General features: G+C 39.0%; 1 protein-coding gene across 3 annotated transcripts in view; it reads right to left on the bottom strand.

Moving 5' to 3' along the window:
- The window catches only part of astn2 (astrotactin 2), a 285,748-nt gene that overhangs the window by 125,055 nt on the left and 137,179 nt on the right, over window positions 1–23,514 (bottom strand). For 2 of the 3 annotated variants that reach the window (XM_086186408.1, XM_086186406.1), the window contains exons 5-9: window positions 19,312–19,419; window positions 16,914–17,060; window positions 10,700–10,867; window positions 2,901–2,985; window positions 2,075–2,149 (exon numbers count right to left, since the gene is read on the bottom strand). In XM_086186408.1, the coding sequence (XP_086042534.1) occupies window positions 2,075–2,149; window positions 2,901–2,985; window positions 10,700–10,867; window positions 16,914–17,060; window positions 19,312–19,419 (583 nt within the window). The remainder of the gene's footprint in view (window positions 1–2,074; window positions 2,150–2,900; window positions 2,986–10,699; window positions 10,868–16,913; window positions 17,061–19,311; window positions 19,420–23,514) is intronic. The other variant, XM_086186407.1, reaches the window with a different exon arrangement.

Raw genomic sequence — 23,514 nt, 5'->3', positions numbered from 1 at the left:
TAACAGCCAACAAGTCACAAATAAATATTAAAAAAAAAAAGCCTTTATTCGCTGGAAAACTTTTTTTTGTCTCGACTGTCAAACTTCAGCATTAACAGCCCTAAAACTGCAGAAAACACACTACATCGGCACCTACAGCGATTGGAGGTTTTGTTTAGTTTTTTTTACATTTTATCTGTTACATTTTCATGCACAATTCTCCTGCTGTCACATTGCTGCATGCTTGTTTTCTCACTTCAGAGCATGAAGAAAAAGCAGCAGTGGTTTTCGTACAAAGCGGTGAAACCAGGTTCCTGACAAAGGAGTGCACTCCTACATAACGCTATCATCGGAAACTTCCACAGCCAGCTCCGGCAAAGAGTTTCCACTTAGTTTCGGCATTTTCCCCACTTTGTCTGCTACCTGAGTCCTTGTATACATGACTGGCAATACAGTGTTTGTGTTGTGTAAAGCTTTGTGTGTTTTAAAATTGTCAGTGCATCTTTTCTGTCACACAGAGCCAACGGCGGCTTAGCTTCGGTCGCTGCCCTCTGCGTGCGTGACTGCCAGCGCTGTCGGGGTCAGCTCACTAAAATAATGTTTTAACAGGCATTAAATAAGTTTAATGATTGTTGACACAGTCCATCATTTTTGGTCTTTTTTTTTTTTGTTTTTTGAGTTGGCTTCCATCGAGAAGTGAATTCTGCAGGTTTTAGAGAAGCTGGATTACTGTGACACTCCTACACCAAGATTTGAACAACCAGCCTTATTTACACAGTAGAATCACAGATTGGTGAAAAGGTTGAGGGGAGTTCAGCGTCAAAGTGAACTATCACCAAATATTGATGGGGATAACAGATGACGCACAGTTGGCAATGACTTTAGAGCAGCATGGTTTTACACAGTTAAAATAAAATATAAATATGAGAAAAACAAAAGCACAAATTGATTAAAACACTAAGACACTGCCATTTTTTTGAAGACATGGTTTAAATTAAATATTCGTACACTGATTACATATATGCTTATCGTACGAACCACTGACGTGATAATTCAGTCAGAGTTTTATTAATATTTCAAATAGCTTGTAAACAGACTGAATTATAATCAAGTTTCATACTTTCACAAACTTCTTGCAGTTTATAATATTTGAATACAAGATATACGATCAAGGTGACCCATTATAATATTTATTGTTCAAATACCTGAAATTTAATTATAATTGTTCATCGGTCCAGATTGAATTCAAACCAAATCCATTAAATCACACATAATGGTACATTCCAAATTCTAGAAGCTTCAAAACATGGAAGGATGCACAATATTGGACTTTTTTTTCTCCTCCTGATATTTTGACTAAAACGAATCTGACAGATATTAACCATTATCATCTGGACAAAAGCAAATTTATATGATTTTCCCATTTTCTGTGTAGTGGAAAATGAATGAACGTTGTGAATTTGAAAAACTGAAGATTTTATTTGTTTCCCAAACATGAAAAGCCCATTATCAGCTGTCAATCCGATACTGGTGTTTTTAAAAATGACTAATATCTGCCCATAGCGTTGACAACACTGACGCCATCGTGCATCCCACTGCAAAAGCTTTTGCCTAAATGTCTGTGTAAAACACCGGGTTTAAAAAAAAAAAAAAAAAGCTGAAAAATAAAGTTTAAAAAAATAACAATGAAATATGACAATAATATAAAATCTTTTATAAAGCATGACTGGGTGAAAAAGAATGTGTCCTTTGATACTTGCACTTCTTGAACATTGTCAGCCACAATGACCCCGTCAAGAATGAGAAGTGCAACGAAAATGGCAGTAAAAGCATTTGAAAAGAGTCCTTCCATGACTTCCCCTCAGGCTATTTCTCCACACCAGAGCCCATGGGTAAGACTACACCCCCTCCTCACCATGAGAATTGAATTTGTGTGTCCATCCAACTGTGTCTATGCTCATCTGTAGACTGCTCATCTGTATGCTCCATCACACACACAAACACAAGCCAAGAACATCATTCCATTGTGTGCCCACAGAGTCACAGATGGCCAGCGTGAAGTGATGCTGAGAAGCAGCAGAAGTGAAGGACTCACCTGAAGATTCTCTCTGGGGCCTGTTCTCCTGTAACTAGGTCATAGCCTTTCTCCAAGTTAGCGTACGGCCACGGACTAAAAAGAAAAAGACCAGGCAGCAGAAGATCAAATGATAGGAACTTAAATATACCTATTGGTAATTTCCAAAACTAAAAGAAGGGGATATATTGATTATGTGCACATAACCTTGAAGATTTTGCTGTTCTGCCCTTGAATATAATATTTTATTAGACAAAATCAAATGCAAAGTCATAACTGACATCGTTTCTGTTTTCCTAAGGATATAAATACCGCCTGTCAGACTGAATCCAGTTGAATGACAAATGTGAGGCCTTTTTAATGAACAAATGACAAGCCTGCTAATTGTGTAAAAAAAAAAAAAAAAAAAAAGTCAGGTCGATTGCTCATTTAAATAAATTCTTCCTCTTCCAGTTCCTTCTTATGTGTCAATCAATCTATGATTTGATGTCATTAACTTCCTATTTCTATATTTCACACCCTCCCTGTGAGTCAACTTTCTTAAATTAAATGATTTTTCAATGTTTTAGTCCATTAACTACATATTTTACATTACAGGTGACCAGTCACAGCGTCTACATAGATTGATTTTCTACCTGAAAGGAAATCTTTTGTTCCATCTTAATACTCTTAAAAGATCAGCTTCCAGAAACCTCTGAATCTTGCGCCGCTGCAGCTATAATCCATCACAATTCACCTTTATTTAATGAAAAGTTAATATTGTGTGGTAATGCAGTTGAGAGACCGTGAAAACCAGCTGTGAGGTCATCGGAGTACTAGTGCATTAATATGAGTGAACAGGACGTACCCTTCGTTATTACCCCAGTCACTGCGAACACAGAGGTGTTTATGGACAGGATCAGGGGAGTAACCGTCATGACAGCTGCATTCTCCTGAGACACACAGAACAAGAAGGTTCACAGCGGCAGATTTTTATTTATTTATTGTCAGTAGGTGAATAAATTACCACGTTAAATAAACAGTTGCGTACTCCCTAGTTGTTGTTGTTGTTGTTTTTTTTTTCCATTTACCTCTCAATAGCGATAGAAGGCAGCTGGCTTAATGGAATCGTTTGACCTTAACTTACAAGTATCCAGCGGAGTTAGCGTCAATATTTTGCACAACATCATGTCAATAATAAAGATGAAATTATTACAGACATGTAATTAGTCCTGTAACTGGCACTGGAACAGAGGTGTTGAGGGATTTAAAATATTCAAACACATAATGTGACTTGGAATTATTGCAGCATTTGTCATTTGTTTGTCAGACCACATTTTTGGAACTGTCCTTTTACTTCTCTGTGAATTCATCCGCCTTTATTCATCAGAGTATTGTTTATATCTTCCGCAAAGAAAAGATATGGTTAATAGCACAGAGAAGTCACAAGTGGCGCGTCAACAGCCTCTAAGAAAGCTACAGACACGTATCGTGATTGTGTGTGACCAATGTGTATCGAAGAATGTGTGACAAAATGAATGGATAAATTACAAACTAGACCGAAATAAAAGGCTAAAATGGCAAATAAAGCTTACAAAATGAATACATTCATGTTTATTTGCTTCATTGTTGTTCAAGTCTAGAAATCTAATGAACACAACAGCTTTTAAGGAGTCCTATATGATAAATAAAAAAACAGACTGCATGAGTAATACCTTTTAAGAAAATGGACGCATTTGTGAAATCTTAGGTCATTCAGAGATTGAACATTCTATTAGTACTGTTCCTAAAATAAATGGAAAGGACTGCTTTCTATTGGCCCTACATGGAGGCATAACACTGGAAAAATGTGTAATGGCCACCCAGGCAACACCATTAACATTTTATTACCTGGTCTTTAATAATTTACTGGCTGAGTTTATGGGCTCCCAACTCACTCAAAGAATGATGCACCGCTGGGATGCAGGTTAATAGAAGTAACAAATATGTTATTTCTTTGTTTCTTTTTATGTTGGCTTACCGAATGAAAAGGAAAGCACCCACTTTGAAATTTGGTAGTTTACAGGGCAGGATAATTTGTTATTACTATCAGGACATAAAACTGAGAGTTATTGTCTACTATTAGAGCAACATTGGAAAATAATATCCGTTATAGCAAAAAGCATAAACATGATGAGAATACTGCTCATTCTATATTGGGCCTTAACAGCCATACTTAGTCAAATTAGGAGGTGCTACTGTGACGAGGAGCTGGAGTCTTGGCGCTAATACGGAGGGTAGACAAAATGAAATCATGAAAAAATAGATTTAAATAAAAATTCTGTTTTCTAATTTTATTCTTTAAGAGGCTCAAACCGATATTCCCATCAGCCTTTCAAGGAGATAACAGTGCCCCAGCTTGATTTTTGCTCTGACTGACCTCCTATGATAAAGCCGCCGATTTCAGGAGCACTAATGACCAAATTGCCTGCTGCTGACAAACGTTAGCTTGTGCTTGGTTAAAGCAGACAAACCCGATAACACACGGTCAAGGACGAAGCTAATCTATACCTCAGTTAGCAGTGTTTATGGATTAGGAACCCTGGAAACAAATGATGGAATTGTATACCTGCATTCAGTCATTTATATTCTCTGCACCTAACAGAGTTGGACAAGTATTGTGTGTGTGTGTATATTTTATATATATATATATATATATATATATATATATATATATATATATATATATATATATACATAGTGTAATATTGACATCTTATGTCATTAGCATCCATCTCCCAACTTTAACTGCTCATCATGTAAACAGTTTTAATTATTCAGTGTCATAGCCCTGATACATATGCATAAATGGAACAAAAGGAGGAAGAAAATCTGAGACAAAATTAGTGTGGTGGACAAACTGTATGATATAATTATAAATCCTATAAAGAAAAACAAAAGTTTGTTACTGATTGTAGTGTAATATTTTGCATCCACATGTTCAACGCAAATGTGGCCACTCTACCTCTGAAGACAAGAGAGATGGATTATACGTGAGTGAATACAGGTGATGGGTTCGTCTGACTAATAAAATCACAAATGCATGTGTGGCTTTGATTTGCATGTGTGCTTGAAAGTTTGACAGATATTTGGACCGAACATAACATCGTAACTCTCACTGACAGATTTCATTATGTGTTAAATCAATATTAGAATAAAGTGAAATATCCCCGGCGCCAATCTCTGTTCTTGGGTTTTATAAAATAAACTAACATCTGTTTTCATCTTATAAAGCGTACTTGGATGTCTGGAAAAATGCTTTATGAGTCTAAATCATTATTATAAAAAAATATACTTGCAGGTATGCATCCTTAGGGGAAAAAAAAAGGGGAAAAACTGGAAATGCAATTAAACTGAGCTCGTTGTTTTATCTTCAGCTCTGACCAGCAGAACGGAAGCGTGTCTCATCTTGGAGGTTTTCCACCTCGTATTCACTTCTGAACTTTGTAGTATTGTCAACTTTTCTTTAAAAAAAAAAAGAAATAAAAGACTGAATTCCAAAATTAGAATTTTAATATTTTGATGAAACTTTAAAAATACGTATAGCTTCTCTGGATTTAGAGCATCACCTCAATTGGAGTGAACTGTGGTTTCTGCATGGAGAAGAGGACACTCCTTTAGAAGCGTAATTAAGACGAAGATTGACAGACACCTTCAGCGGAAAAAGTTACACTGACAAATCAGGTTTAGAAGGTTTCTGAGGTTCACATCACTACCCATGAGGTACAGAAATAACCTTGACACAACGTTCAAGCGTGTTTGGTGATGCAGTTTCTTTTGCAAATGAAAACCCTCTGCAGTAGGAAAAGAGATCGTCTCCCCCCCCAAAAAGCTCAAAAGCAGCAAAAAAAAAAAAAGGCAACTGTACCACAAAAATCAAATAGCGAGAAAGAGAAGTTGTGCTGAATAATAAAACTGAAGAAAAAAAAAAAAAAACAGTCTGCTGGTGGAGGGCGGGGTTTTATTATTGAATGGTTGTTAAACTTGAACTTCCAAGTTCATGGAGCTGCAACTACTTTGACAAATGGACACGTTTTGCATTTACGGAGTTCATCTGGCTGCAGGGCCTTCAATTTCTAGGGCGGCAGCAGCGTCTGTGTCCTCCAGCTGCAACCCGTGGACCAATCGTCAATTGGTCCATTGTAATTTTTTATTTTTTTTTTATTACCTGTAATTTTAAAGTAGGTTGTAACATCATTTTTAATCACACTAGAAATGTGTCTGTTTCACAAACAAGTAAATGCTGTATCTAAAGAGTGAAATGTTTCTCTTGGGCATGACTTTGCATTTTACATTGTTTTTCCTTAAAATTCAGCACCGCATTAATTTGATTTATTGACACATTTTAACACTTAACCTGAACTTAAAGTCCACTTTCTGCCTTAAAGGCTTAATTTTAGGCAGATTTTAAGAGAAGTTAAACATTTCCATGCACCTTTGTTCTGGATTTAGTTGGAATAACGAGGCAAGATGACCCCCGTTATGGTTAAATTATTACAGCGCATCCTGATTTCGAAGTTGTCTGTGATTGGAGAACACTTGGTCACAATGATGTCACCATCGGGTCCTCCATCTCTCGTCGATAACCCACTCAGAACACAGATGGTTTCCTTTTTACTTGTCCACCTGTTACCAATTCTCAAGCTAAACAAAGTGTTTCACTATTATCTCACTGTGGCTGCGAGGGTGCTATTCACATCTCAAGGTTCACGGTATGAGCACGGAGTGATTTTTTTGTACTAATACATATTTATGTTTGTTAAACTATTAATATGAAGAAGCCAGTCTGCTGACCTTGGGCAGATCCTACACACGTACTATCACGTAATTGTGCGTGTGTGAGTGCGTGCGTGTGTGAGTGTATGTGTGCGTGCTCTCACGTACAGTAAAGTTAGAAGAATAAAACAGGGGTGTATGTTAAAACCCTGAGAGATTTCAGTTCCAATTAGGTGAAGATGGAGGGCTGGGGACACATTACTTTCAATGAGCATCACAAAGGCAACCGAGGAGGTGCGCAGGTCTCTATTAGTTATGATGTAAGTTATGATGACAGATGTGAAAAGGCTCCCGCTGCCTTCTCATCTTACTTAGATGGCCACAAATATGATTTTGGATGAGTTGACTGATAATACGACAGTTAACAAAAAGTGTTAACTTGAGTCTTCCCATTGTAAAGGCGACACTATTGGTTGAAAATATGTTATAAGTTGAATGAGAGTCACTGTTGGTACACAGTCTATTGTATATTCACTGTTACATGACATCGTATCGCATTCTGAAGGTACAAAGATGGCTCATCTCCAAGGACAAATTCATAACCGCTGACAACATTCACAAACCAAACAGATGATGAAAAGACTGCAGTTACATACACGTTCACACTGAAAGGCAGATTTGTTATGGTGATAAAGTGGGTATCACACTTTTAATGACTGCGCCAGATTAGGAATGACAGACGAACAACAAATGAAGCTGAACGAATGCACCAAACCTCCAACGAGAGCTGAGGTGCCACAGAGGCGAGAGGGGGAACAGCTGCTTTTACATGTACACGCGCCGCGATCCGCACCGAGAAAAAGTCACTTATGATGACAGTGCTTTTGTGATGAGGCTGTGGAGGTGTGGACTTGTAGGCGCATAATCCTTTAGTTAATGTTACAAATTTGAGCCCAGGCTCGGTAATGTAGGCTAACGCTAGGTGCAGTAATAGCACGTGCTAATGGCATAGAAGTATACAGATCTTCAGAGATTTCTGTTACAATATCCTGCACTAACTGGCTCAAACTAGTCCAGACCGGTACAGACTAGGATAACCACAGTGCAGAGGTGAATCCTGTATAAAAAAGCACTGGTTAGTAACATCCAAAGCAGCTATCAGCCAGTGGGAACAGCTGTATCATCACTGCCCTCCTCAGCTGTTCCCAGATCAGGGGACAGTTGACAGTCAGGGAGTGAAAGAGCAGGTAATTGATTGTCCAGTAATCATGCAGTCTAACTGGTAGTCAACCAGCATGAAACTGATGCAGGATGGTGTATGAGGATGGTGTAGTTTGAGGCTCTGCAGCTGTGTGTGTTGGAATAAAGATGAATTTGAATTTTTACATGTCTGAAATTGGTGATTTGTATGTGAATATGCAAACTGGTTTAATTTCACACGTTCACCTGCAGATCTCTGCAACGTCACTGTAAAATCCACCCTCAGCGTTTGCACACTTGCAGGTTCGAGCTGCTAGCCAGTGAACTTGCTGTAACAACACCGTCAGTCATCATCTGAAATCGGATCAGGGCTGCAGCATTTGTTTCATTTAGGTTTTCTTAGTTAAAGGGAAAAAAAAAACAAAAAAACAAAAACGAGATCTGTCTGTGTGGCGCTAATACAATTGCAACGTATTTGGCCTGGGTAATGGACCTGCTGCTCAGTTGGGAAGCAGTCGCATTCGTGCAGAGTGTATCAAACACATGGCCCTCCAGGCATTGGTGGTGTCGGATGGTTCGGTGTTTCACTGGTGTTTACCATAAATCATCATTTTACAGACATTACCATCAACAATAACTGTCATCTTTCTTCATACAATTAAGCTACGCTTCCACTCTCAGTTTTGCCTTCTGGTTGCAAGTTTCCGGTCAGAAAAAACAAGCAACACATGCTGGCGTTGGAGGGATTGACGTGCATGGAGGTGTCCTTCAAGAGAAGAGGATCAATAATCAATAACTGCTTGATTTCCAGTCCAAATGAGAGAAGGACTCCAATTTTATTATTCTTATCAAAAACCACTCAAACTCATTTAAATCTTATGGAAAAAGTAAAATACACACACTGACTGTTGTTTATTTATTTTGTGTGTATGTGACCAGAACTGCAACATGATTGAAAATTCCAAATTACTGAAAATATATATTTTACAAAACATCAATTACTTTTCCGGGATTTTTCCATAAACCTGAAGTAAATTTCGCAACTAACTCTTGCGTAACCTATGGACAAATTAATGTTTTGTACATAAGAAAAACAAAAAAAATTAAAACCTATGAGGCTCGATACAATTAATACACATTATTCCCTGTTAATCTTTACAGAAAATCTCCGGTTTTATTTATTTTTCTGCCCCAGACAAACTGCCCCCAGCCTGGAAATGTTTTATTTCTATCCATGTTTTTCATGACCTTTTAAACTCTGATAGATGTGTTTTTACCCTTTAACATCTCTCAGCCAGTTGTTGTGGTTGTTGTTAAGGCAATAAATGTGCCTCAATAAAATAGTTCATTTCAGTTACGCTGCCTTCACCAGTGTGTGCGTTCGTGTTTGTGTGCGTCATTGTTTTGGGTGCTATTGTGTGGGTGCTAGAATATGCGCAGGAGGACAGTGAAGCAAACAGAAAGCTCTTTTTGAAGAACACCTTTAATTTTGCCAGCGGACTGACGAGGTTGCCCTGAGAAGTTACACCATTCTTCGGGACAATCGTCAAATAAACTTACCACTGAGGAGGACAGATGAAACGAGGATGAATGAAATGAGATGGACCAGGAGGAGGAGAGACTTCTGAACGTAGTGGGCTTTAAATTAGTGTAAAATAAAATTACCATTCTCACAACACACAGGAGCTGATGTTGAAGTTTAACCTGTGAACACACACTCCATCTTTGGCATCTTTATGTGACTGATTTGAGTATCAGTTGTTCTAATCCATTATGCATTAGCTTTCAACATGTCCTTGACCAGGGTGACATTACAGATGTAATCCATTCTAATGAGCTTAGACTTTATCTAGTGGGCATTAAATACACAAGAGAGTTACAGCACTCCAGGGAAGATGTTGCAGTCTGCACTCATGGCTTTAAAAAGGGATGGTTGTGATGTCAGCCCAAAATAACATTCCCGGACAATCAAATTATAAATATCACACAGTCCGCTATCATTATACATGATAATAAACACTGATTATGAAGCACTTTGCGTCTGTGCACTTGTCTTTTTATTTATTTATTTATTTTAGATCAGAACATTGGAACACACTCATCTATCCTGATTCATTTCATCGTACTTCATCAGAATGGCACAAAGTAAATCACGATATTTTCAAAAGCAAACTGAAGACTTACCTATTTTAACATGGTTTATCAATCATTTCTTTACAATTCATTTTATTGTTCTACCATTATTTTCCTTTTAACCAGCACTCCTTTGTGTCCTCATTCAAATAATTCTAAATCTATTTTATCTGGAATTAATGTCTTTTTTTTGTTTTGTTTGAGGTACTTTGTGTTACATTGTATTTGCATAAAAATTTCTATACTGTATGAATAAAGTTTTACTGACTGATAACACCATGTCATAATTTAAGATTTCATTGCATTTTTACAAGATGCATTGTAATATTTAAAAAATAAATCCTCATCTTTTTCCAAACGAAACAAAGATGTGTCACCTGTACCCATTTAGAACGTTTTTCATATGCATATTCCATGAGCAAAAGCACCGCTGGACCTTAAATAAATATTCCAAGCGTTGTATTAATCACTCAAATAGCATAGCTGGAAAAATGATTCACTTTGTTAACTTCCTCAGTGTCATGTTCTTGTGCAAATGGATGTGTGTAATGTTTTGTTTTTTTTTTTTTTTGCACTGACCTGTTTCCTGGTCGCATATCTGCTCGCAGGGGTCTGTGGTCCTCTGGCCACAGTAGTCTCGCACCCATTGTGTAGATGAATTGGTCTGATAGTACAGGGTAAGCTTGGCTGGGTTTAGCCAATTAGATATGTCCAGGAAGCTACCCATACTCACCACGAAACTACTTCCTAAAAGAGAAAACAAAAGACAATCATTGTTCTTGTAGGAGCAACAACAGAAAGGTAGAATACACCTTGATTATGTGGTATATTTAAGTGCTGTTTTCCTAGTTCTGTTGCAAAATCAATCGTAAAGTAGCTAATTCTTTTGTTTTCACTGTAATTTTAATTCCCTTCCTGACCAAGCTGAATTTAAATGAGAAAATTAAGACCTATAATGTGTGTATTGATGAGATTTCCTTGGTAATTGCAGTAGAGGGGCTAAAAGGGTTTCACAAGTCAATCAGTAAATGCTACGCTCATTGGCGCTGACTTACCTTTCTTTCTTAGTGCTCCCAGACCAATCATTAAACTCTGATCACTGAACAAGATTATCCCTAATTGATGCCAATGACTTCTAGTTCAAATGGGAGCTGTGGGGAGATTGTGCTTTAGCTCCCTGGTGAGTACAAATAATCTTTTACAGCTGTATTGTGTGTAAACTGATGATGAATGGGAATTTGAGGAGCATTCAAAGTAGAAGAGAATATATTTTACAGTTTAGCATATATTAAAAAGGAAATGGATTTTAAAAAGGAGAACAAAAATATTGTGGGACTAAAAGTGATAAACAGCCTGTTTCATGTGCTGAAACACAACATGGTCGTCCGCGGGCAGATTTTCTAAAGAGGGGATTAATACAGATGGAAGCACAGAGATAGTAGCCAGTGATCTAATCTGAGTCTGAGGAAATGTTGCCAATGTAATGGAGTTAAAATCCACTACAAATCATTGTATGCCACATTAAGGATTTGCACTCACTTTTTTAAAACAGACAACCTCCAAAAGAGTGGCACAGCAGCGATAGCACTCGTGAGCACTGTAACATGTCAAGTTACCTCGTCTCAACGCCAATAATGTGCGTTAAGTAAGGGCTGTGGTTAACACAACATATTCTAACATGAGCTCTATGGCATAAAATAATCCCTCAATGCTGCGCTCCTGAATTTCGCAACCTTTTTTTTGTCTGAACAACAGCAGAAGCGTGAAGCTAGTTGAGGTGAAGAAGTTTGTTTGTAGCATAACGTTAGCTGTGCAGTGTTAGCGATCCCATTGACACTTCAGAAATCACAAAAGTGGTGTTCATTAACTTTTGGTTTCCAAAGAGTTTATTTTAAACAATAATCCAAAATCCAAAGTAACAACCCCGTTGGCTTTTAGTAAGAGAACCCATGGTGTTGTTAACTTTCAGGTTTGCAGACAAAAATACTTCATCCCCAAGGCTATCTTTTTGTAGTGTTATTCATTCCCATTTTAATTCTGCCTAACACACACTTCCAACATTCATAAAGTTACCAGCTGCTTCTTTTCACTTGATGGAACAGCCCAACTTAGAGTTACACACTCACATGCTGTGTTTTTATTTTCTGGCAAAGTTGAGAGAGGCAACACATCTCGACAAAGCCAGAACAGGCATGCTGCGTCGCCTTCACCACTGACCAGTACTCTTGATGTGTCTTCAGAAGTTAAGAAGGGCTGTGTGAAGCTCAGATGATCGATACACTGACAGTCGTAATTTCTTGCTATTCTCGTGATTAACGTTTGCAGAATTCACAATTATTTAACAAAGGGCTAATATTTCTGGCTTCATTGCACATTAAAATGCTAAAAATTCTTCAGAATGGATAAAAAAAAAAGAAGAAAAACATCTCTGAGGTCAGGCTGACCAAACATGAGCATAACAAGGCTATTTCCTGTGGCACTGCACTTCAGTGAAGAGAACTGCCAATGGCTCCAAGAGAGGAACCTAATGGCCGCAGCTCACACAGCGAGGAGGCAATTGCTCAATTATAGGGTGGTTTTTCTGAGACCTGTCAGCACCCCCCTCTGAGCACTAAGAACTTCGCTGATTGTTAGCAATTTTCTTGTGCATATAGTGCATTGAGGAGCAGAAGCTGGGAAAATCATTGTGTTACATTGTACTCTTTTGAATTTGTGAGAGTTGCAGAGGAGGAATATGTGTTATAATGTATTTACAAACACTTTGAAGCATACCGTAATAACATGTATGTATGGTATGTGAAAACTTACGGAGTTTTTCCACCTACATTCCTATGAATGTCCAGCAAGAGGAGCGATAAATGCAAAACCCCACTACACTAAACACTCAAATAAAATGAGAGACATTCCTTATATTCTCAGCAAAAAAATTACGTTTTTTAAGATGCTGGATAGAAGATGGTAATGTTAGACTTAGGCAAAACAAATCAAACAAAATCACAAGGCTTGGGAAAGATAATTATATTAAATTCAAATAAACAAAACAAAAAAAAAAAGCCTAACCTAAAAAAGCCTGGAAACAAGAGTACCAAATTAGGAATAGCTAAAATTTATGTTCCTTCTTTGCATTAACAGTATCTTAACAGCATGATGCATGTAAATAAAAATATTAAATATTAATGGGAATAAATATAAAATATAATATTAATATTAAATTAATATAAATATTAAATAAATAAAATGTAGCTCCTGGCTCATGATTACCTAAGTGTTAGACGAGTTACAGTGCATTCAATAGTCTTGTCTAGGTATGAGTTTGACCAGTGGAGAAACTCTGCACTATTTTAAGTGTTCTTTTTTTGTTAGTTATACCAGCATTTCACACGACCTTCATTAATGCCTTGGACCCTCTCAAACTTTTATGCTGAAACAAGAATATTTTCAAAATGTAGGAAAAAAAAAAGTGTTACATGAGATGGATATTGTGTGTACGCATATTCTTCCTTCATCATGGGCAGTCTCGTCCTCATCCCCTGCTGTCTTGAAAATTACTCATATTTGCCTTTTGTGCTCATCATCAACGACTTTACTGCTCATAACTCATCTGTGGCAGTCGCTCATTGTTTCTCCATCATGTAAAGATTACTTTTGCGAGGTCAGCTCACCTCTCACGTGTCAGATTACTCCTGTTACCATTAAGTTTTTGTCCATTTTTCACTCCCTCCTTTTTCCTGTCCTGCCCCACCTTACACTCATACATGGCTTGCCAGTTTGGATTTGTTCTGTTTGTTTATCTACTGGATTTGTTTGCTTGTTTCCTCTGACCGCCTGCCTGCCTCTGACTGCACGTCTGCCAGACTACAGAGCTAAGCTGCCTTTTATCACATTTGCTGTGCTTCAGGTGTCCGATTCCAGTAAACACAAGTCACAGAGTTTTCAGACCAACAAAACTTCAAGACGAAAGGCTTTCTGAAAGAACCTTTCTGACATGCTGTTTCTGTTCACCCTCTGTGAGCACAGATGGAGCATGCGATGTATAGATGGTGCTCTCTTTTTTTACAGCCTCTTTTAAGACCGTAGCATTATGATTTCTCTTATCAGTGGGATATCTGATACAAACTGTCACGGAATCCAACCACTGATATTTTGCTAAAGGTAATTAACTGCAGAGATTGTGTTTGCATGTCAGGAGGTGAACATGCTCAACATGTTAATATTACAGTCACAACACACCGACAGCCTTGCACTGCGCAACATTTTCACTGATCAAAAAAACCTAGACTTACCCTGTTCTAAAAAAAATTCAAGCCACGATACAAACTCAATGCTATCGAGTGTGTAGTCATTTTTATTTGACTGGTGGAAAGTATAACACAAGGGGGCACTCTGAAAACAGACATCTCACTAAGGAGCTATGGCAAACACGATGGATCACATGACCTCCTTACGTATAAATCATAAAACCACTGTGGCACTGGTGAGATGAGGAGGCAGGTTGGACCCGAATGTAGAAACTGGCTGAGGCGAGCAGGAACTGAAGTACAAAACCAATGCCGGTGAACGTGCAAACCAGAACCGCAAGATCTGAATAACAGCTAATTCCACGGTGGGAAGCAGGTGGGAGAAAACAAGGAAGGAGCTGATGACTGATTAACTAACGAGACACAGGTGGGCACACAAAAAAGGCGAGGCATTAGCCTCAGACAGGAAGTAAAAGGGAAGTGCATTTCAAAGCAAAAGAGGAACCAATTAAAGGGCCTTTGACCAAACATATGACTGGGAAAAAGACAAGATTAAAAAAAAAAAAAAAATGAGGAAAAAAAAAATATTAAGTCCAAAACTGAAGGGACTGCAACACAAGCTCACCACTTATTTCTACCTTTTGTACTGGATGATATTTCCCGGTGCTCAATCTAGAAGTAGTTACACAATATACTGATAGATATTGTGCTCACAAATTGTGGGAGTGTGGGTAGACTAGATATGAAGTACCTGATCATCTGATATTTGAATGCATAGCTTTAGAAGGTGCAGCCATCATTATCTCCATCGTCTCCACTCTTCACTCCCTCTTTCCACATTTAACTCCTTCCACATGTTCTGTTTTGCGATCTTGCTAACATTATGCATGCACTCAAACACGCAAACGTACATTTATTTTGCATTGAAGTCCACATTCTTATTATTAAGCTTTATTTTGGCAACACTTTTCATACTTCATTTGATGTCTCATCAAGGTTGATTTTGCATTACAGACCGAAATTGACCAATAACTCCAAATGACTTGTACCCACAACTACCTGTAGGTCACATTAGTGCAAAAGAATGCGATTGTTATGTCATCTGGAATTATGAAAACCACAGAACGGCTTTGTATTCTAATCAACAGCATGCAGAGTCTAGTAATAATGTCTGCACACTCAAAGCTTCCAGGACCACACACACACACACACACACACACACACACACACACACACACACACACACACACACACTGCTAATCATTTGCTTAATGGTTCAGAATATAATTAAGTTTGAAGTAATAAATCTTGGTCCAATAAAATAGCAGTAATGATACATCCAAGTTCCATCAGGAACTTTTGTCCCTGATTTCTGTTTATTGGTTACTTCCAACGGCAACATGTTTTACCTATTTTTTTTTTAAATGAATACAAGGTTGTTTGCACTCCATCAGTTGCGATTGTGTAGTGCGGACATTGAAAAGCTTTACAAGGAAATTATGGTTGAGAGGATGGAGGTTTTACTGTGCGCTATTTGCAAAGAGAAGCAGAGAAAGCACGTCTGGCTGTCCCTAGTCCATTATGTGTTCCTCTTACTCCAACGACAACAAATATGCAAACATATTCCACATTCATTTATGCAATTTCTTGATTGAAAGACAACTGTATCCAACTGGAAATACACAAAACAAAGCACAGAGATGGGTAGCAGGTGGGCAGCAGCAACCTGAGCGTTGCCTGAGGCAAAGGTACATGCAGTAGGTAGACTGTTGTATATCCAACTACATTTCCTCAGGTGGTATCACAGAAAAAGAAGAGAGCAAAATGATAATACAGTGTGTTGAAGTGAGAACAGTGAGAAGGTCATGTGATCACCGGCATTTGTTTTCTGTTAGCAGGATAACTAGAGAAGTTGTGGATGGATTTTGATGAAATATGAATGTATGTTGACGAGGGGAAAAAAAACAAGGTTTCGAAGCAGATTCAAAACCAGATGTGGACTTGATGTCGTCATCGTCTTGGTGGCGCTATGTAGTCTCCCGATGCTGAATGTGCACTTTGGTGAATTTGGCCAAACCTAGTGCGGAAAAAGGCAACTATTCGCAGTATCTTAAATGAATCTACAACACATAGCTGTTCTTCCACCCCTATTTTTAAAAAAGAGGCTCATTACTGGACTTTTGATGCCGGACAGACACAAACAATGTAAAAGCCGTAATAAGAGAAAGGGGAGGATGACATGTTCGCTCTCCATTGGAATGCACTTACACGCCGCTCGCCAAAATGTCAAAAAGAAGAAGGAGAAGACATCTGCTGACTTTTCTTCTTCAGAGTCATTTTTACATGATTATCTGGATGACTTGACTAATGAATGTGTGTGCTTTTGCCATCTTACAAGCTAAGGTGTCCATCAGATAGAAGTCCAGCATCGTTCTAACTAACAAGGCATTGTAAAAGCACACCCGGAGCTTCTGCGAGTGGCTAAAATGGAGCAATCCTTATCTCTTGTTGGAGTTGGCTAGTCTACCAAGGTGTAATAAATGTGTTGCACTTACCATCGGCAATGAAATGCTCAGGCACATGGAGGGTAACCTTGACAGTGAGGGGGCAGGAGTCCTGCGTAGCATAGACAATGGCAATGACACATGTGCTGATGGTAATCAACGTCAGGGTGACCTTATTTAGAGGACTGTGTGGGTGGCCTAGAGGTAGACAAAGAGAAACAAGGGAAAGGTGAATAGTTTGACAGAGGCTGTTCTTGTTTTCATCAGGGTCTTAAACAAATGATTGCATGTGAACATCCTTGAGAGGAAGTGGCAGCTTCCTACGTTTCCACACAGAAATTTCATACGCACGGATCATGACCCTACAACTAAATTATCCAGTAAATCTTTGTTGAAAGTACAGCTTCTAAGTATCCCCACAAACCTTGGGGAGTGTAGTTAATTGTCCTCCTGATTTATTAATCCAACCCATCAAGTTTGGCCCCGGTGAGTGAAAGATGACTTCAGGAAAATCTATTGCAGGCCAGAATTGTTTCCATGTGTGATATATGATCTCATTGCCGCTGACAGGGTTACAGATGGGTTGTTTTGGTTGCCCTTTGGCTCTGTCTGGGCTCACATTTCCAACCAGGATATGAGGAATCAAATTAGCCACTTAGCCTCTGTCTACGGGAATTTATCATGAAATAGAAGGCATCATGTTAAAAGGATGTGAGAGAGGTACAGTAGAGACAGTGCTGGTTTGAAAACAGCATTGGGAAATATTCCGGTACTTTTAGCCATCTTCCGAATTTCACAGTCTGACATTTTTTCTTCTATGTAAGGCGTAGATGAACGAATAAATTTAAAGCAACAACAACAACAACAACAACAAAATAGTATGATTAGATGATGATTAACCAGGAGAGTCCTGTCAAGTCTGGACAGGAGTTCAGGAACACTGTGATGCAGTTCAAGGTTAAAATCAGGGAGACAGATTTAGGACAATGAATCCACCCTTATTGAATCACCTGTCTATCACGGCCACAATATTGTGAAGGGACAGAAGAGCAGCTGTCTACAGTAAAAGTCTTGGAGCAGCTAATCCCTTTGGGGTGAGGGTGGTGTCACCAAGTGTGTGTGTGTGTGTGTGTTCGGGGGGGGGGTCCTCAATTACTATAAAAGCTACTGAGAAGACAAAAGCATGTACACTCACGCTGGAAAACATTTACTTTATGGCTGCAAACCAAATACCTGATCATTCTGGTCCTCATACACCCTCAGAAGCACAATAACAACAGAAAGATAAAGAAATACATAACAGAATGTAAAGCAGGACAACAATGATCTTTTTATTGTTTGTCTGTCCCTTTCTTGTTCATGTTATGTCTGAGAATTTGTTCAAATCAGGCGTTGATGTCCACTGGGATTCAAGGATGAACTGAAAAGATTTTGGTAGTCAAATGTGAAAGGTAAAGGCGCAACACACACACACACACACACACACACACACACACACACACACACACACACACACACACACACACACACACACACACACAAAAAGTCATTAAAAACTCCCAGAGTGACAACAGTCTTAGTAATCTCTCCTGTCATGTGCAGCCTAGAATTTTTAAGAATTGTCTAATCTACCATTATTCAAAATTCAGCCTCCAGGATTTCATATAAGTCACCTAACAAGCTCACACCTTCTTTTAAGTTTTGGGAGTTCTTCTGTAATTCAGGGCACATATTCTCATTACTGTAGAAGCCCTGGAAATTTATGTTCATGAGAAGAACATGATTAATGGGTGAGGTGCAACTTTGGTAGAAATAATAGAAACACATTAATTCCCATTACTTTTTTTAACCTCTACACTGACACCTTGATGCACGCACACACACACACACACACACACACACACACACACACACACACACACACACACACACACACACACACACACACACACACACACGTTCTGGATAATTTCCTGAGTTTTTTCTATTTTTCACTACTAGTCCACTAACAGTCATCAGTGTGGGAAGTGAAGGATAAATAATGCTTCTCGTTAGTTATCATCATGTCATCAGTCAGTCGACTCAGCTTTCTTCCTCCGTTTACATCAGCTCCTATCGGCTTTGTGTGTCATCCCCATTTCTGCCTTCCCGGTTCATCCTACTGAGCTGTCGTGGTCATCGACTGCATCTTTTCACCTGACAGTGAGAAGTTTCACCAGGGAAACGTAGCGCATGACAGGATGATGCTATTCCACCTCCTTTACCCCACATAACCGACCAGAGGAGGCGCTGCTGCAGCAACCAGTACAACTCTCATCCAGCGTTCTAGACCAACCAAAGTGGGGTGTAAAACAGGGAGCTCAGGTGAACCATGTGGGGGCGCTACCTTTTTTTGTGCAACCTACATTTAAATATTAAAATTGTAATAATAGGATACATTCCCACTGACCTTTGCTGCGCCTTCGTCCTCTGTGCTGCTCTGTGTAAAACTTCATTTGGTTGTCATCTTCAGGCTCTGACCCTGATTCTCCTTGAGGACCAAACACACCTCCGGCTGCTGGCATTGAGAAGAGAAGGGGGGAGGGAAAGAGGGGGAGTGGGGGGAGGGAAAGTAAATTCAAGTGGAATCAATCAATAAAAAGGTATAATATTTTAGAGAACACTAAGAAAAGATGGCCACAGACCAGCAGCTCTTCATAATGTGATAAAGCTTCAGTTTGCTGTGGGTCTCCTACTTTCTGCCTGGCTAAACTATAACATATGCTTCGGGTTCATGTTAGAAAGCTGCAAAGGTTCAGAGTTTTGGGGAGTAAATAGCCTTAACTCTACTAATGTTGTCAAAATGCAGTCCCCCAAAACAAACTACAGAGGAGCTAAAAGTGTAGCTCCTCCTCCGCTCCCTGACCCGTCCCTCCTTCGCTATGTGGACCACTGGTGGTAATTTGTCCATCTTTACATTGGGTATCTGGAACACAATTTGCTAATCAAACTGTGTCACATCCCAAGAGTGTTCATGTTTGTGCGTGTCTGAGCACATCTGTGTGAAGTGTGAGTCAGAGGGCTTTGTTTGGGCAGCATGGCTCAGAGGCAGAGTAGCCGTCTAGCAACCAAAGGGTCGCTGGTTTGATCCTCACTTCCAAAGTGATCATGTCGAAGTGTCCTTGAGCAAGATACTGAACCCCTAATTGCTCCTGATGTGTAGGTTAGCACCTTGCATGGCAGCCTCCAACATCAGTGTGTGTGTGTGTGTGTGTGTGTGGGGGAATGAGACGACACTTTAAAGCACTTTAAGTGCTGCCAAGGTAGAAAGCCGCGATATAAATTGAGTCCATTTACCATTTGTTTGCACTACTGTCCCTCTGTGCCATGAAAACATCAACCCCAACACCAAATGATAGCTGTCAGACTGAGATGTGCCACAGTTGCTGTTAAAACCCTTGATCGCAGCAAAACATGACACAGAGCAGTGAGTCACTATTGAATATCAATTATGCACATCCAGTTTTTTTAATGGTTGTGCAGATATTTTAGTTCAAAACATTTATTCAGAAGGAATTTCATTGTATCAACTGACTCTGTTTACATAGTCGGTGTTTGCAGTGTGTGTCCTCTAATTTAATAAATCTACAAATATCCATCCATCTTCTTCTGCTTATCCTGTTAAGGGTTGCGGGGGGGCTGGAGCCTATCCCAGCAGCTTTCGGGTGAGAGGCGGGGTTCACCCTGGACAGGTCAGCAGTCCATCGCAGGGCCAAGACATAGAGACAGACAACCATTCACACTCACAGCCACACCTACGGTCAATTTAGAGTATCAATCAGCCTCGTCCCCTCTTGATGTCTTTGGACTGTGAGAGGAAGCTGGAGTACCAGAGGGAACCCACACAGGAACAGGGAGAACATGGAGACTCCACACAGAAAGATCCGGTCCCTGAGCCAGGACTTGAACACAGAACCTTCTTACTGTGAGGCGACAGTGCTGACCACTGCACCACTGCGCCGCCACTACAAAGATCTCAACAAGTAATCAAAAAAACAAAAACAAAAACAAAAAAACTGTAAGAGCAAAATAAAGTTCAGAGCCATTAATATACTTGTTCGGAGAGAAAACGTCCATTCATATCACATTTTTTGTTAATCAGCCTCAGAAGTGCAGGTATTGGGCAGTGCAATTTCTAATAAATAAAAAAAATAAATCAAAAGATTTTTCAACCCAACAAATCATCAAATCAGAACTCAAATCCAAAGCTCTACCTGTTGATGTCGGAACAAAAATTAAAACATATTTGTCTTTTGGCTGGATGCAGTTATAATCCAGCAATATTCAGAGTAATGCCTGGTGAAATATCCTCTGTTACTTACTTCATAAATATGATGTCATATAACTCGTGAAAATGTGCCCGCACCATAAAAATTTTAGACAGGCTAAAAAAAAAAAAATCTATTAAGTACATACAGAAGTCATTCTTTTGGTCTGGTGCACTGAAACAGGTTAAGAGCCTAGTTGGGTTTTGTTGAGTGGGAGAGACCAGTGGTATTTCGAGGATGAAGTCAAAGCAATGTTGTGTAAAATTGGTTCTGAATTTATGCATCATTCTAGAACATGACCCACAGAGGTGGTGGTCGGAGACGAATACAGAATGGGAGCAGAAATACCAACCGGCTATCAAAACAGCACCCTCGTTGGTTTGTATTTTTGTATGCCTGTTTTTTTTCACCATCAAATCTTCATCAAAACTTGATGTTTTCAGGGCGCGGGTTGTTACTAGCTCGCTAGTTCAGAGTTCGTTGTTGTGTCACATGGCGTGGAGGATTTTAGAAACATTAACAAAAAGAAAAAAGCGAGAGGAGTTGAAGATGTAGATTGAAATAATTGGCCAAGCTTACACCTGCAGCTTTGTTCCAGTACAAGGGTATGACAAGTCTACCGCTAGGTCGCAATAAATGCTAGGAGGCATTATGTTTTCCCGTTGTCCATCCGACCGTCTGTACATCCCGTTCTTGCTAACGCGACATCTGTGGAATGCCTCAAGAGAATTTCATCATTGGCTCCTATGTCCACTGGGTTATCGGGGATGAAGTGGAAAGATTTTGGTGGCCAAAGGTCAAGGTCACACCTCACATACATGTGTCATCTCTGGAATGCCTTGAGGGAAATTTGCCCCAAACATCCACTTGAACTCAAAGATGATGTGAAAAAAAAACAGTGGTCAAAGATCAAGTTCTCTGTGACAGGCACAACCTTAATGCGATAATTCTTATTAAAAAGTTCAAATCTTAACAATCTAGAACATATTTGTATCATTTCCATAGGGAGCACTTGTGTGACGTCTGACTGGTAATAAAGAGCGACAATATGGAGATTTGGGAGGAACTTAAGTTGAATATATACTTTTAATCAACTCGCTGGAGTATTACGGTCAGTGTGTGACAACGCTGCCAGTTGGTAGGAATGAGAATAATGAGATCTGCAGCACTTTAACAAGCTGTGATTTACTTCAGAATTATGCTAAGTAGACTTCTTCGAGAGATGGTAACCAAATCAAGATAGATGTTGGGGGACGTTTCTAAATGAAGTGAAAATTGCTTTTTGGAACAAACAAAGGTCAAAGGTACACAGAGAATTGGTATAACTGGTTGGTGAGCATTGTAATTATTAAGCAGTGTTGATGTTGTTGTGCCGATGTTAAAAAAAAATAATAAAATAGAAGAGGTAGTAAGTTGAATTGAAAATGTCTACTTAACAGCTAATAAGGGAGATGGATGTAATATATTCAAATAATTATTATGCAGTACACCAAAGGTTGTTACCTGGTGCCCTGGCTAGTTCATTAATTCATAAAATATCTATCAATTTAAGTCCATTTTCATTATTTTTACTATCCACACTGCCTCGCCACTCCATGCAACATTCAACAAAATTCTCGGAAAAGGAGATTTATTTTTTAATTTTTTCTTTTCTAAATGCCTCTCACCGATAAGTATGTAGTCCTTGAGCTTTGACTGCATCTTGAAATCAACACCCACTGCTACCATCAACATGCTTCATGCATTTTTCACATTTAATTTGGACCTTGAAAGACATTGAGAGGGGTGCTTTTCTTGGTCTTCATTAAATTGTCTCTTCATGTAGATCGATACCTGATCGATCCTCGAGAGCAACACTGGAAAAAAAAATGCGGTGTGAAATTTGCAAAAACAAAATCTAAATATTTAATAACAGAATTCCCCCTTTTTAAATAAAAAGAAATATATTTTATAGATATTTTTAATGTCACAAAATACTCAATTAAGTGTTTTTATGGCATGGCACAACCTTTTTCTTGTTTTTTTCCGTCCTCTGTTTCGCTTAAAGTTATATATTCTGTGTGAAATTTGAAATGTAAAATAAAACAACCAAGAATAAAAAAAGTGCACCTTTAAAATTCCATCCATATCAGTCCAATCCATTTTCTTCTGCTTATTCCTGTTACGGGTTGCGGGGGGGCTGGAGCCTATCCCAGCGGCTACGGGTGATACCCCTGGACGGGTCACCAGTCCATCACAGGACCAACACATAGAGACAGAGACAGACAACCACTCACACTCACAGTCACACCTACAGTCAATTTAGAGTATCAATCAGCCTCGTCCCCTCTTGATGTCTTTGGACT

Source organism: Aulostomus chinensis, chromosome 19 (genome assembly GCF_037954235.1).
Source record: "Aulostomus chinensis isolate RoL2024-O1b breed Wild chromosome 19, RoL_Achi_v1.0, whole genome shotgun sequence".
Classification (NCBI taxonomy): Eukaryota; Metazoa; Chordata; class Actinopteri; order Syngnathiformes; family Aulostomidae; genus Aulostomus; species Aulostomus chinensis.
The sequence above is the reverse complement of the archived record's forward strand: the minus strand, read 5'-3'. Positions and strand labels throughout refer to the sequence as shown.